General features: G+C 37.7%; 1 protein-coding gene across 1 annotated transcript in view; it reads left to right on the top strand.

The window, feature by feature from the left end:
* Window positions 1–633: 633 nt before the first annotated feature.
* The window catches only part of spz6 (Spaetzle domain-containing protein 6), a 29,184-nt gene continuing 13,112 nt past the window's right edge, over window positions 634–16,705 (top strand). Inside the window, exon 1 of the mRNA XM_065226732.1 lies at window positions 634–805. Within this exon, the coding sequence (XP_065082804.1) occupies window positions 776–805 (30 nt within the window). The 5' untranslated portion in view covers window positions 634–775. The remainder of the gene's footprint in view (window positions 806–16,705) is intronic.

Genomic DNA, 16,705 nt, shown 5'->3' with positions numbered 1-16,705 from the left:
TTACTTAGGATAATACTATCTTCTTAACACCTTTGATTGTCCAAAAAAATTAATTTCCCCTCAATGACTGAAGGATAGTTCACATCAACACTTCTTACAATGATGGTTACAGATCTTCATCATCATCATCATCAAATCACCTAAGCACAGTGAGGAAAATCTTCAATCTTATTTCTGCTAAAGATATGTTGCAGCTATGCTGGTGGTAGCTAGAGAAAGATGAAAAGTGCACACTGTGCCGATTGTACCGCTATCATCAAAGGGGAGGAATATTCATCGAACCAAATGGTAACATAAACGGAAAATATCAGCCTTCTCTGCGTAAATGGGATTTAATTTAATTGTAAGAGCAACCTGTTGCCTTTTCACGTGCGAATCATTAGTGTGGAGAATCAAAACAAAAACCTTCACCTTGAAGTATGTAGGTACGTCGAAGAAGCCGCAAAGTAGATGTGCCTTCTTTCGATGTTGAATTTCATTGTACCATTCCGAGACACTGAGTCCAATCTTGGATCTTGGCCAACTCCCCAGACCCCAACTCAAGTGTGCCCGTTCGCGCGAAAGAGAACGACGAAGAAAGGTGAACAGCCTACGGAAAATTTCTTCTTTCGCCATCTGTGTCTGGTGGCCATCACGCGCTAGAAAAACAGTGCTCTTTCAGATTCCGAGCCGTACACAACTGGCTGCGCGTAGTTCGTGTTTTGTTTCAGGAAGCGATACTTCCGAAAGTGTATAAAAATCGTCCCGCTATCTAATTGACGCCATCAAGGATTAAATGGCTAAGATGAATTATCTAGTGTTCTTGGTAAGCATCTGTGGTCCGTTGCGAAGTCTATGGGTTAAAAATTCCCGTTAAACTGGACAAATGCCGAAATGCAACTGAAATGATAAGAAGCAAATCGTCATCAAATATTCCTTTGAAAAATATGCAAATCGTGTGCTACTTTCGATGGATACTTGAGTGAAAACGAACAAACGGAGACTTTTCTCGACTTGTTTTGCAAAATGAGCTCAAAGCTTGTTGCTTAGCATGGAAATGGTGACGAATGACAAACTCGTCTAGTGAAATGTGTTTGTAGGTCAAATCGAGTGAGAAACTGTTATTTTTAATTGAAATCGACATTGTTATATCGGGAAAGACAGCAACAGCCACCGGATGGCTAATGAGTTGTTTGAATGTACAATGTGAAATTCAGCGGCAGAAAGGAATGCTGGAAATTCGGGAAAGTGAAACTCAATTTATTCCTGTCATTTTAATGTCCGAGATTGGAAACCTGTTCGCACGGGTTCGTCGCTTCGAGATTGAAGTCGCTTGGTTGTCAAGCCAAGCGGTGGCGGCGGTCGTCAAATGAAAGTGGTTCTCATGCCCGTTCAATGATCCATTGTCGGATGGATGCATGTGACGAATTATTGCGCGATGTGATCATAGCTGGCATAACTGTAGTTTGAATCAGTTAACCCAAAAAAAGACGGACAGCAAGGAAAATAAAAGTGACTTGATCCGTGAACATGTGATGAGATGATGATATGCTATTTGACGTTTTTGGATACGAAGCTCATGGTGATAAAATTAATTTTGAGGATAACGCATCTATCTTCTGCTTCTTCCTGGATTGTCTTGTTCCTACTGAAGTTATTGCTTGTTTTAGCATGGCTTTCTGGTTTTAGTGTTAAAACTTCCACCGTTGTTGATTTAGACAAGAATTTAACCGGACCGAATAAAAAAACTTCGATCTCATCGATCTCATCGAGCGCTGAAGCACACATCCATTAATCATGTACATTAATGGTTTTTTTGATCAGTGATTCTGCTGCAAACAAGAGTGCAAACAGATGCTTTAAACACAGTTAATATTTTTTTCTGTAATTTTAGCTTATTCCTGCTCTAGACTTATTGTTCGTTTTGAGCACTTTCACAGTTATCAATTGAAAACTTTCAAGTCTACAGTAGCACTCAAAAGTCGTTTGACATATAGCGTTTTATTATTTTTTTTCTGGTATAGTTTTTCAAATTCTTGTATTTTTTGGTGATTTGGCGTCAAAAGATGATTGCTTTTATTGACGAATTATAGAGATAAATTTTTTAAATTTATGTTTTTGATTAATCTAAAAAAATGCGGATTTTGTACGGCTCAAAAGCCATGAAAATGAATTCGTAGAAATCGCCATGGCTTTTGATATTTCTCAGAACAGCAAGTTTCAATAAAATGTTATATTTAGCCATAGAAACTATTACATGGTCCATTTACTATAAATCATATTTTAGATTAACAAGGCATATGTTTAATACGTTGAATTGAATAGATTCTGCTGTACTATCCAATTTAGCTAAAATAGCGATCTGAAATGGGTAATTGGCGGGCTTTTTGGTTACTTGAGGAATTAACGACTCGTTCTTCCAATAATAATATTGAAGTGTTACAGATCATATTTTAGTATTGATGCTTTCAGCAAATTTGTTTGTACTGATATTTCCTACAATTTCGTTGAAGACATCTACCCTTTAATCTCGGCTAGGAAACAAGCGAATTTTGATTTTCACTTAAAGGGGAATTAATGAAGTATCGACCTTCAACAGGATTTTTTACTTCATTCCATTCCATTCATTGATATTGTATTGCAATTGAAACTGGACTTCTCAAAAGTTTGGAATCGGTAATAAAATTGTCCTTTGACGTTGCGTCTTCTGCGAACTTATTGCTTATGATATTATCCGAGGAATAAGTGCGTGGGGACTTCGTGGCTATGCAGTTAGTGGCGTCACCCGTCGTTCAGTGGGGGTTCGATTCCCGCTCCAGCCGGTGGAAGTTTTCGTAAAAAAGGAAATTTCCCTATTGTTGTCTACTGGGTATTCTCCATGGTCCGTTGTCTAGGGTTCAGTCTGTGCAACCTTCTAGTTGAAGACGGTGACAATTACAGACATCAACACGATTTAATGTAAAAGCGCACTTTATCAGCGTTTCCGTTCTTCTAATCGCACTTGTAATGAGCAATTAACAATGCGAAATATATTGTTTTTTTTTTCAGCTAAGTTGCTTGTACAGGAATCACCCAATGAGCGCGGTGGGTGGTGTCGTCCATCCATTGTATTTTCTCGGCTGTCCTGTAACCAATTGAGTAAATTTTGACACCAATCACATTTAAAAAATCAGCTGAGTCACAAGCACAGCTGAGAAATAGCGGTGGGTGGTCGGCATCTGCACCCTGCACCGCGCTTATCGGGGGATTTGTGTATTATTATACCCTACAAGTTTGTCGAAGACACATGTATTTTATCTAAACTAAAAAATAAAATAGCTAAATTTAGAGTCTAACTTCTAGGGGTAATAACAGTTATACTACCAAACCTGCAAAATGCGGGTCGATGCTGTGAACATGCTCGCTTATCAGCCACAGGAAAGGCGTGCTATGTCAAAGAATTGACATACAGTTCTGAAATTTGCCCAACATATAAAATCTCCCCTATTTAATATTGAGGTAGAATAAGTTTGCCTAGTGTGCACCAGACTTGGGAAAACACGCACCGGCACTGCGAGCCGTGCAAAAATATTGCTCCCCGTTCAAAGCTAACACGCACTCGGTTTCGGTACCTCTTGTCGGCTCGCCACCGATACGAACAAGAAACCTGAACGCGGAGCCGTTTTATTTGGCTTGGTGCCGTGCTATGGTTATTCGGTGCGCTCCGTGCGGCTCCGTGCCAGGGTCCGGTGCCAGACAGAATGCAGTGCTTCTTCTTCTTTTTTTCCACTATCGCAGTCTGCTAATTTTTTTTCGTTCCTTTTCTGATTGACCTTTCCGGCGATACTGTACCTCTTTACTCCTATGAGAAAACCCCACAAACAACTGTCATTATGTGCGTGAAGCATGGCGGGCTGTTCCGTACTCTGTCACTAAAATGAAAAATCTCAAAGGGGTTGTTCATAAACTACGTATACAGTTTTTTGGGATTCTTGACCCCCCTGAAATTTTAAAATTTGTCATTGTCTACGTAGTTTATGAACAGCACCCGAGCACTCTGTGAAAAGCCAATGCCGTCAATGCGAATTAATGCAACAGCGATTTTCACCATGTAGCGTTAATGCGGCAAATATTATTGCCTTAAAACCATAGTTTTTTTTTCCCGCAAAGGTCAATTAAAAGTTGATTTTGTTGTTCTTTTTTTCACTGGCGAATACAATTTGCTTCACTATAACGTTATTTAGAAATTTTTCTCTAGTTTACGCAACGCGGCACAATATGTACCAAACATAATCGTAGACGAGAATTGGCGTTGACGGCGACTCTGTAGCTCTTTACTCCTATGAGAAAATCCATAAGCAAACGTCAGACTGTGCGTGAAACAGGGCGGACTTTGTACTATCCTTTCACTCCACCGAAAATTCTCATCATAAAATGTCTATATTTGCCGGAAGAGAACTTTTTTGGCGGTGCCAACGAAAATGGCCAACACATCCGTATCCGAACGGACCCTGTTCCTGTCGAGAGAAAAGACAGACGCAATTAAGAACGCGTTTTAAACTATTTCAGAACAAATTTCTTGAGTTCATCGAGTATAATGAAACTATGAGCTACTTGCTACCACTTCCATTGAAAAACTCAGTTGTTACAAAAACGCAAATGGGACCATAGCGCAACACCAACAACGAACGATACGAAATCATGAGCGAACCGCTGGCTCCGTGCCGCACGGTGGCGAGCCGAAGCCCGTAGCACCGCGTTCGGGTTTCTCTTTTGGTTCGGTGGCGTGCCAACATGCTGCACCGACACCGGGTGCTTTATCGAAGAAACCCAGTGCTGTGCATACATGAGTAGGTTGCCACCGAGCCGCACCGAGCGGTGTTTTTACCAAGTCTGGTGTGCACTAGTGCTCCTGTTTTTGGTCCTCCGACCAAACTCTTTTTTTCTTGATTTGTTTTCCGTCGAACTTGTTTTCCGTGCTGAGCACCAATGCTACCAACGCCAGAGAGGCAGCTCCCACATCTGGACCATACCTATCGACCCATCAACTCATGAACCGGGGACCAACGGCTTTACTTCCCATCAGATCAGCGTGATCAGAGATGTTATGCCTCAGAACATCCCGGTGGCGCCCACTGGGGTTGAACCCAGGCCTGCTGGGGTGAGAGGTTATCACGCTTACCACTACACCACCGGCGCCGCTAGATTTTAAATATGTTTTAATGAATAAACGATACAAACATATGCATTAAAAATGAAGAAAACAAAGAATAATATTTGATTCGAGAAAAAGAACGATTCGATTCTCGAAAACGATTGCAATTAGGTTTCGATAATCGAGTCCAACCTGTATTTTGAGCAGTGATGGCATGATCATTAGCAAATTGATATTTTCCCGCTCTCATACGCTCTCAATATCACGCGTGATTTTGGAGCAAAATATAATGCTTGATATTGATTGTACAATCTCCTTTGATATTGCGAGTCTATTTACAACGTGTAACGTTGAAGCCTCGATTGCCTGAGAGTTGAATCGACGCAAAAATGATTCGGTTGCTCCTCGTTTTCTTTGAAAGAGGAGGTAAAATAATGCTATCTCTTTTCTTTATCCGATGGCAGACACGAAGCGACTGCTGCTAGCCGTTGTGGAAGTTTCGGTTGCGTTCGGGTGTAAAGCAAAAATCAAGAAACTCAATCTCACTGGAGAGATTTTCAGCTTGTGAGTTTTGTTAGCTTGACATTCCGAGCTGCGACATTACAGCTTGCAATGTCAACCGAAAATCAAGCGTGATCTTGGGCTTTGGTGAGATTTGATTTTTTGATATTTTATCCAACACTGATTTTGAAAATAGTTTCGACAACAATTGGTTTTTCATAAAAATACTTTCTAAAAAAAAACAAGTTTTACATAAAAATTGTTTTTTTTTAATAAGTTAGCCGTGGTTCTCCGTTTATAACAACTGATTTTTTTTAAAATGTACTTAAAATTCCCTAAAACTTCCTTTTTAGACACCAAGAAGATTGGATGAGCTGATTTCAAGCAACGGGTGAAACAAGAGTGCCACAATAGAATATTAAGAAGAAGACACACATATCTTACTCATTATACATTGTTTGACAACATTTTTATTAGTATGTGCATAAATTAATTAATATCTGTTTAAGATCTTGAAGACCTATAAGTTCTCCAAATTGTATTGGAGTTAAGATCTTGATGTTTAAAGACTCAATGTGGTTTGAAATGTACTTTCCCACCATATTCAACACATCATCAGAGCTTTGTAAAGCCATGACACGATATTAGTTCGATATTTTATGCTATCTAAACCAATTTGGAGTTAATATCTTGATATTCTAAAGGCTCAATGAAGTCTTCAACAATGTCCTGAAAATCTTTAAAAAGTCCTTGAAGCTCAAGCAAATTTCTCGATAATATATTTAATTCTTTCCAAACTATTCTGGCGTTAAGACACCGACAAACCGACATGAATGACCATGGCCAAAACAATAAAATTTCTGACCAAAGTACACTACTGACATCTGGCTCCGTGTTCGCGGGAAATATTTAGCTCAGCCATAAATCTGCTTGAAAAAGTAATGAATTGGTTCGTGTCTGATCTATTCTGGACAAATTATTTTTATCTAGATCAAAAAATCATATAGTTTTGACAGTTCGGATCACTGCACATTTAAATCAACCGTTTAAGATTTTCGGGCATAAGTCAGAATTACGTGTCATGTCGGTTTGTCGGTGGTTAAGATCTTGAAGTTCAGCAGGACCAATGGAGTCTTAAGCTGAAAACATTGAGTCAGTGAATCTCAAGGGAGCCCATGATAACATGTGTCACATAAGACAGTGAGACTCATAGAGAAAGACTGAGGAACAAAACAGACACAAATTAATAAATTAAAAAAAAGTTATTCAATAGATCTTATGAACTACTTTGTCGAAGACAGCAAAACCTTCTATCTAGTCAAGATGTCATCTGCAACTTTCTGTCTATTGTGTTACCTAATACCCCGTACAGACTATGGCTTATATCATGTAATATAGGCTGTCTTGCAATGAGCACTCATACATCTAGTTTTCACTGGAAATCCTATGTAAGAGTGCTCATTGCAAGACAGCCTATATTACATGATATAAGCCATAGTCTGTACGGGGTATAACTCATAACGAATATATGTTGTATCCGTGAGATCATATACCTCATCGAATTTCACGTTTTTTTTTATGATACACAGTAGCCATGATGTGAAGAAAATAATTAGAAACCGAATGACAAGCTAGCGCCACCTGGCACGCGTGATTTGCACTGAGATGTTCACCATCCAATAGGTCTTATTTGTTTTAACAAATTTGTCGATGACAGCAATCTTCTTGGTCGGAATCTCGATATTAGATCGAGTCGTTCAAGTTGACCGTCAACGATGTCTAACGATGTATCGACGGCAGACGAACTAAACTGACACAAATTGAAGGTACGCTCACTCGACCAAGTACTAGTACAGGCAAAATCATCAAACAAATGATATCCTGTCCGCATCGTGCTCTCTAGCCGTGCGGATATGTTTGCTTTCCGCTCTCATACGCTCTCAATGTCCCACGTGATATTGAAACAGAATATCATGCTTGATATTGATTTTACATTGCTCGACTATTCACAACATGTAAAAATGAAGCTGAGAGTTGACTCGACACAACCATAATTCCGATGCACATCGTTTTCTTAGCAAGAGAAAGTTTACTATCTCTCTTTACCCTTCGCCGATGGCAGACACGAAGCTAATGCTGTCAGTATTGACGGTAGTTTCGGGTCACGTTCGGATGTAAAGCAAAAATCATGAAACTCAAAATCACTACGGTTTGGTTAGAATTGTAGCTGGTGAGGTTTGTTTGCTTAATATTCGTAGCTACGAGATCACAGCATGTTATATCATCCGTAGTCAGTCTTGTAAGCGGTTACCGTATTTGACACATTTTCTGTGATAATCGACTGCAAACATTTGCAAAACAAGAGCTATCAAATTACAGTACCAAACTAAAATGTCATGTGACAGGTTCTGTCATACGACACTGTCACCGAAGACCGTCACGGATGCATGTATTTTAGTTTTTTTCTCATAATAAGAGCTGCTGATGTTGTGCTTGTGTGAATTCTGAAAATAGCAAGCAAGGATGTTCTAGTGATAACATTTCTGATCAGAAATGTTTTAATTTACACCAAATTGAGGAATTAGACCGAAATCATGTCATATGATAGCTATTTGAAAATCTTATTTTTGCTCTAATGTTGTTCTACCGTTTGTGTTGTGTAAGAGAGACGACGGTATAGCAAGAGAGTTCGAATACAAACAGACTGTCGCGCACGACAACGAAGCGAGTTACTACTAAAAACGTCAATGGTTTACATCCCTGTCCGCAGTTGCTTGCTTGTTGATTTTTGTCTACGAAAATCAAGTGTGATGTTGAGCATTGGTGAGATTTGAATTCTTTATACTTTCCAAACACTGGTCGCAACTCAGACTCACGAACAACTAAAATCTTTATACCAACCGAATTCTTCATCCAATTTGAATCAAATGGTGTAACAAGAATTGAAATCTATTCATCAATGATCAAAAGACTGCTGCAAAATTTGAAATTTTCGCTCCTGATTAGCCTCCCAAAATTCAAACTCATTTGGTAAGAAACTGACTTGGCACAAACTATTCGAAGTTCATATAGAAATTACTATGGGAAAACCAAACTTTTTGTTCATTGTCTTCTACCCATTTTCCATATTGCTTTTTCGAAAGTTTCTATAGCTATTCTTACGGGAAATTTTCTAAGCTACAACTTTGCCCAGTATCGTTTTTCAGCCAAATGTCAAATTAATTTTTTATTAATTGTTTAATACCACGTATTAAAGCGTATATTACGTGATATACGCTGTCTTGCAATGAGCACTCATACATCTAGTTGTCACTGGAAATCCTATGTATGTACGGGGTATAAGAGATTGAAGAGAAGATCTTATGGCATGATCAAGCAGCTGTTCTAAGGGCAATACTGTATTCTGCAGTGTGACATAGAAGCCATGATATTTGTGATCTATTCTTCGCACCAGAAACGCCAATGTTGCCTGCTGAGCAGTTGAATGAGCATAATCATAAGGCATCAGTGACTTGAATCATTGATAATTTTTGTTCATTACATTTGATTGGAAAGTAGTTTTGAACAAAGTTGTAGCTGAGAAAATTTGCTACAATCACTGCTATTATTTTTAAAAGCATTGTGATGTGGTGAATTGTTAGATAGATATGAACAAAAATATAAGTTTTCCCATAGTAATATAAACGTGAAATGGTTTGTGCCAAGCCAGTTTCTTACTATAGTAGTTCAAATTTTGGGAGGCTAAGCAGGACCAAATTTGGAGCCGTTTAAGCACTGTGGAGCGAAAATTTAAAATTTTGCATCAGTCTAATGGTCAAGCTATAAGCTTTTAAAACAATTTTTTTTTCGGAAACATAAAATCATTAGAGGTTTTAATGATATTTTGTGCTTGTAAATGGCACTGAAGTAGTCTGCAAGTAGCGGGCGGAATACGCTTATCTGTCCAAGATAAGCAATTTTAACGGAATTAAAAGGAAATAACTCAACCCACTCAAAAACTCTTCATAAGGGATTCTAAAAGGTTCGACAAAATTAAAAGATAGTATGTGTTTGACACATAAAACCTATCAATTTCGCTTTCAGAATGTCACGAACGATGATTCGTTTCCACTGAGTGAACGCTCGCGGTGATTGTTACTCTTTTTACACATTTTATTTTCAAGTCAAAAAAGTTTTGAAATTAGGTGAACTTCTTTAAATGAAGATTCAATTTTCAAAGTTCAAAATTCAGTTCCTATTCTATTCAAACTTTGGTTTTAACCTCGTATACTCAGTTGCTTCACACCTAGCAAATGGGGGTTGTTAATTTAAATGTGTTTTATGTAACAAACTGTTCAAATGTGACATCATATTGCATTGGGATGTTGCAGAATTATGTCACATAAGTGTATTTTATTAATTTATTTACTGGTCTTCAAATTTATCGCACAAACAATTATTACTGTACACTTATTCTATTTTTATGTATTGTCAGTTAAGAGACGAACCAGGTTAAGGCTAAAAGTCTCTATAATAAAGCAGAAGAAGAAGAAGAAGAATTATTGGAACCCTTCACAGGTTTTCTTTTGAATTTTCTCAAGAATCCACTTCTAATCATCCCAGATTTTCCGTTGTTTTTTGCATAAAGGCGTGCCCTAGAATAGAGATTTTGAAGATTTCCCAGACAATGAGCAAGTCTGCTGACATTTTTTAAGATACCACAATTAATAACATTTTCAATATGTTTTGGACAAGGTTGCAAAGACTCATTTCAGCTAAAACAATGTTTTTCTAAATTATGAAATAATTAGATGCCATGATCAAATTTTGAATTGGAAGGATACAAGAAGAGGTTGCAAAGAATGTGTTTGACATATTAAACCTGTTTATTTCACTTCATGAGAGTCACAATCAGCGATTTTTCACAAACTCACTCACTCACTCACTCACTCACTCAGCGATCAGCAAATCGCTGATTGTGACTCATAGAAAGCAAAATTTACAGGTTTTATGTTTCCAACGCATACTTTGTAACCTCTTCTTGTAAGTTACAAGTAAAACATGCCATCATACCATCTTTTGGTTTTATTATTCCGAAAAACATTATTTTAGCTGAAATGAGTCTTTGCAACCTTGGTTTTGGACGCGGATCTCGTGCAGATAGAAGCTACATAAAGGATAGCTGAGGAGAAATCCTTTTTCATAAAGTTGAAGTCCGAAAAATCGATGCTCCATACATTGCTGCATAACTCTGATCAATTGATTTTTCATTACAATGATCGAGGTACGCATGTCGAATGCGGAGGATTATGTTCTTACAGTGATTGCTTTTTTGTCTTTTTGTTTTACTATTTATTATAGAATGCTAACTTAAAATTCAGTTGAATTTTCAGTTGACCCATCGTAAAATGGAAAGTTTAATGCTATTAATCTCCCTATCAAAATGCAAAATTTCCACCCCGTAGAACGCTCTCAAGTACACCTTCAGTGAAAACACAATGTGGCTCTGCGGTGCGGAATTTTTGAATTGTAATAGGGGTATTACTCTCCCTATCAAAATTCAAAAGAGCCACAATGTGTTTCCACTGAAGGTGCACTTGAGAGCGTTCCCGAGTGCACCTTCAGTGAAAACACACTAAACTATCTATTTTAACATGATGGGTTAACTAAAAACTCAACTGGATTTTACGTTAGCATTCTATAATTAAAAGTAATGAAATAGCACGAAAAAAAGCGATCAATTACTGCCTCGACATATTAAATCCGCTACATTCGATTCAACGAAGGCATTCTATATTCAAAAGGAATACAAAAGTCCCAAGAGAACGATCCATTCCTGTGTGCGGGTGTATGATCTGCCACCTGAAGTTCCTGACAGAGATCTTGCGTTGGTGCTGGGGAAATACGGAAATCCGGGAGAAATTCACAGCAGAGTTGTGTGTCGACCAGTGTACATGTGATGTATAAATGGATATGAAAAAAGAAACTCCCACATCGCTGCACAGCGAAAAATAAATTTTAATATTACATCCAAGAGGATGCACTTCAATCATGTCGAAAATCTCATGTAATTTTTATGGCCACCAAAATAAACAAATGCAGTAAAAGCAGCGTAGTGTCAGTTCGTGCACTGTATTAATGATAATTTTGTCCTTTTTGACAAGTAATATTACACCATATTTTAGACACGATTGAAGTGCATCTACTTTGATGTGATATCAAAATTTATTTTTTGCTGTGTGCATTTCCTTAATCGGAGGCGGGATGTTATTTATCATGGAAACAAAAACGTTTGTTTTCTATGTAAGATGGAGTGGCACAGGATGAATTCTTACCCCAAGCGGAAGGCTCGGAAGAAACCAGAGAAGCAAATAATGGACGAAGAACGAAAGCAGAACGAAGAAAAGCGCGACCAGGGCGAAGATTGGAGCAGTTTCGATACTACTTCGTACGCAGGTGTGGTAGCCGGAGGTTCTACAGCGGAAGCGATTGAGGTACTCGATAAAACAGTGATGATAATCGACGTGATGACCTCGGATACTTAAGAGAACATAAAAGAAGAACAAGCAAACGGAGGTCAGGATCAGCAGTGAGAATAAATAGAAAAATAAATGAAAACTCTTGATTTTACATTTATGTTGATATTAACAAGAATTATCACAAAAATTCAATACAGTTTGTCTTCATAATTTTGATTTATCTGTATAATTATCATTATCAAGTTCACTCTTAGCTGTCGACACAAGCAGCGGTGTGTTTTTTTTTCCGGTGCTGGTCACGTGATAGTTTGTTTTTCATTGTTGCTGTGCTCGCACATTGTTTGAAGTTCATTCTCTTTAGCCGTTGTTTCGTTAGAAGCAAATAACTAGTGGAGAAGTCGGTGTAAATAACACTGAAGATAAGATTCAGCTTCCCATATGGCTCGTCGAAACCATCAATGGCAGAAATTGAGAATTTTGTGAAATCGCTGGATGCGGGTCCCACTCAGATGATCCCTACATACGGTATAGCGGAGGAAAAATCTATGGTCATCAAGTTCAAATCAGAGGATTCGATCCTTTATTGTTGGCTACACAACCGTGAACAATTAATGTTCCATTATGCCGAAGGAAAATCAGTCGAGGTACGCCTGCAGGGGCACCATTCAAAACGTGAGAGTTTACGACCTACACGCTTAGATTTTTGCCGAGATGGGCACGGATGAGCGGCGGAAGGATCGAAAGCAGCCAGTACAACAACGAACGGAAGAAGAAAACCAACAACGGAATGAGGAAGAGACCAGTACGTACATACATTGGTGTAGTGACTGGACGTGCATCGCCAAACAAAGAAGCGATTGAGGTCCTGGAAGAAGCGGTGGTGGTGATGGATTTGACTTCCCCGGACGCTGAGAAGAACAGTGGAGAAGGAACAAGCGCTGCTGAGAAACAGAAGCCGCTGATTTTCATGATTTTTCTCATAAACTATGACCCTTCTAATATTTTAATGATTTTAATCCTTCTAATATTTTAATGATTTTAATCCGTGGAGTCCTTTTGGACATTTGAGCCTAACAAATAAACCATTTGAAAAATCATGGGATATTCTGATGGCAAACTCTTCGGAATCACGTTGTCTGTAAAATACCCCTTAGTTTTTCCTTACTATTGTTCCGAATTCCTTTGAAATTTCCTTTGACACGATCTATGAAATTTCTGGTAATCACTTTTTAAAGTTTAAACTTTTCAAAATCCCACATTTCTTTATAATAGCTATTCAAAAATCATTTGAAAAATTCTTGGAATTGATCTTATATTTTAACCATCCACGAAATTCTCTTCCCTTGGAATTCTTCTAAGGATTCCTTTGCCAGTGTCAGTTGCTTATGATACCGTAAGACAGAGTGACATTGGGTCAACATTTAAAAAAATGTTTATTGATGCAAATATATTGAATATACAGACAATGATGACTAGAATATGTTTCTTGAACTCCTGGTGTAAAGTGCAGATAACATTAACCAGTTGTTTTATTTAAACATATTTGTAAAGATAAGTGTCATCAATAGAAGCACGTTTTTAAACACACACACTGTTTAAACATAGATTTGTGTGCATAGACGAGGGATACACGTGATCTTTAGCTATACATATTAAGTACATTTGGATCATAACCAAGTGTACTCCAAACCAAATGTATGTTTTGGCCCATTTTCACTCCCCATAAGGTTTTACCGAGGGGCAAGCAATATAAAGAACCAGTGCGTTGAAGTTAAAATGAAATCAAAAGTACTTAAAGTAATTAATGCATTATGAAGTAGTACTGACGGTAATTAAAATTATCTATCAGTAATTAATGTAATTAAAAGTATTGAAAATGTAATTTATGTACTTTAATTACGAAATTTCATCTGTAATTAATGGAGTTAAAAATAGTTAATGTTCTACATTGTGAAATTTGTGTAATTAAAGCAGTAGTTAATGGAATTAATTTAATTACAGCCGTTGCCTGCGTTGGAGTTAAAGGTTATTGCGTGCCCCTAGGGTTTAACATTGGTAAAATGATGTATCAATTTCAATCAACCAGTTCCATGACAGTCGTAAATATATCATTGAAGAATATATTCACATGCTTAAAATTGTTTTCCTTGCTAAAATGTGAATGCTGTAAGGTAGGGAACGATTTTTTTAGATTTTTTGGCGCATTGTCACCCCCACTTACAGTAGTGCAATTCGTCAAGCAACTGTATATATATTGTAATTTATACTAATTTGATACTGCTACTACTGCCGCCAAGGAAAAGGATATACATAGGCAGAGAAAAAGATGTTGAAGATTGTGTTATGCACGACAAAAAAGAATTATCTTCAGATTGCCGATTTCTATAGAAATCACTTGAATTTCTCCTCACAATTCTCATAGAGTTCGCTTCAGAACTATGTTGAAATTCTTTTGATAATTCACCAGAAGTTCTGTTCCTAGAACAGTTTTTTTTCATATTCTCTTGGAATTATCCCTTGAATTTTTTGTCTATTCTCCTTAATATTCATTAGGAATTCTTTTCAAAATTCTTATGAAAATTCTTCGAAGTGCAGAACTATTGAAAAAAATATCTAATTCTAAGAAAATTTACAATATTCTGAAGCTGGAATTCTTCTAAATCCAATACCTTAAAGATTTTGGTGGCGCAAACATTTCTCGAATTATGTACATATAAAATCCAAGTCTTGAAAAATTCAATGAGTCAACATAATTTTCTCGGAACTCATTTTTATAAATTCAAGGATTCATAAAAAAAAATCGGCCAATCATCGTGATACAATATTTGGGTCTCATGACAAAAACAGCAAAGTATCGTTCGGTATAATGGCCTTCGAGCCTTTCTGCAAATTATGCAAATTAATTATGAGACTTAGAAAAATAGGACTTGAAGCTTTAATTTTGCAAGAATCTTGAACCTGCAAAATTAAATTGTTGCTGAGTTAGTGGGAGAGGGGCAGTTATCCCCTGAACTTGGCTACTCCCAGGACAACATTGGCAGCATCCACTATGTTTCGGGCCACATACTATGTTTCGAGTCAGACCAAAACACATCATGCGAAGCATCAAATTACATCAGAATTCGAAATGGACTACATTGGTCACATCCGGATCCTCGAGGTCCCCTAATGGAGTGGTCAGTTTCAAACAAGAGCGAAAACCCATAAGGGTTGACGCATATATTATGTCACGTTCTAATGGGGGAGGGGGGTCTAAGATTTTGTGACAAGCAATGCATTAGGTATAGGAAAAACGTGACGATAAGGGAGAGGGGGTAAATTTTTCCTCGATTTAGCGTGACATAATTAATGCATGGGCCCTAATGCGACACTTAAAATTACATCAGTACTCTAAACTCATTGCTGGTCATGGAACCCAGGACTACATTGGCTAACACCTGGATACCACACCTGGGAAGTTGCATAAAATTTGATTTAGTAAGAAGCGTCAGATCTCACCATAGGTGGATAAATTCAGGTTTCTGCAACGCACAGCTTAACAAAAACAAAAAACAAAAAATTTTGTTGTGTAAACTGTAAATACCCGAAATTATGTTCGACAATACCACGAGGGTGTTAAGCGGCCATTTTCCTGTTGCTTTTTCTTTAACTCATACCCTCACAAATCACACAAGCAACAGGTGGTGTAAGCAACAGCTGTAAGATATGCAATACAATCGCAAAATACGTATGTGTTGTTGTTGTTTGCTATGGGCCTGGCCCAGTTAAAAGACTAGAACTGTCATATATAACTTGTCAAATCTCATAGTGAGAAAATTTGGCGTAAATACTTTAAACTTCTTTATCTTTGTTTACGATAATTATTGTGGCAATACTATGTGGCATTGCAATAAAATTGATTGGACACTTTTAACAAATCCAATGTCGATTTTTAGTTTCTGAAAGGCTTTGGATTTTGATTAACAATAAACCTTTGCCCAACGTGGATGAGCTCAGTCAACTTAATTAATACTACAAACTCACTGAATACCTATGTATCGCTTGCACAACCCGCCCTGCCAGTGCATCTGTGTGTATTGTAAATGTGAAGCAAATTTTGATACCAATTGGTGTATAATTTCAACCTGCCATAAGAAACCCAAAGTACCGGTACAAAACAAATCGCTGCATAAAAGTGTTGGTATACATCCGCAAGCGGATGATAGGGGAGAGAAATTTAAAAAACGGAATTTAACTCTCCGTGAAGATCCATCTCACGAAAAGTAACTGACCATTTGATTGCTGTTGAACTCGTTTGAACTTTTTTCATGGTGGTTGGACGGTTTTCACTTCCTCGCGCAGATGCGCCGCATCGTGGCAGTGCAAATACGGATATATGTATTAGCAAAGCAAATTAAGCATAAAAAATTAAGGTTTTGAGGGGAATTGCTCCTATCGCTAGAGTAGCACATTGAGCTAACGTACGCGTTGGTACCTTGCAATGAGATAAATGGGCAATGCCTTCCGATTACTTTTGAATGGTTTTATATCAACTCTGGCGGGAAGGAAAAAAAGGAATCAATGATGAGGAAAAGAAAGAAACTATACACTGAAATTGGAATAAAATAGGTCAGCAGTATTAAATGCTCACATC

The sequence above is a fragment of the Ochlerotatus camptorhynchus genome, unplaced genomic scaffold (genome assembly GCF_037179485.1).
Source record: "Ochlerotatus camptorhynchus isolate MF236.1 unplaced genomic scaffold, CSIRO-AGI_Acam_v1.1 ptg000258l, whole genome shotgun sequence".
Lineage (NCBI taxonomy): Eukaryota > Metazoa > Arthropoda > Insecta > Diptera > Culicidae > Ochlerotatus > Ochlerotatus camptorhynchus.
Note: the sequence above shows the minus strand (reverse complement) of the source record. Positions and strands in the feature narration are given on the sequence as shown.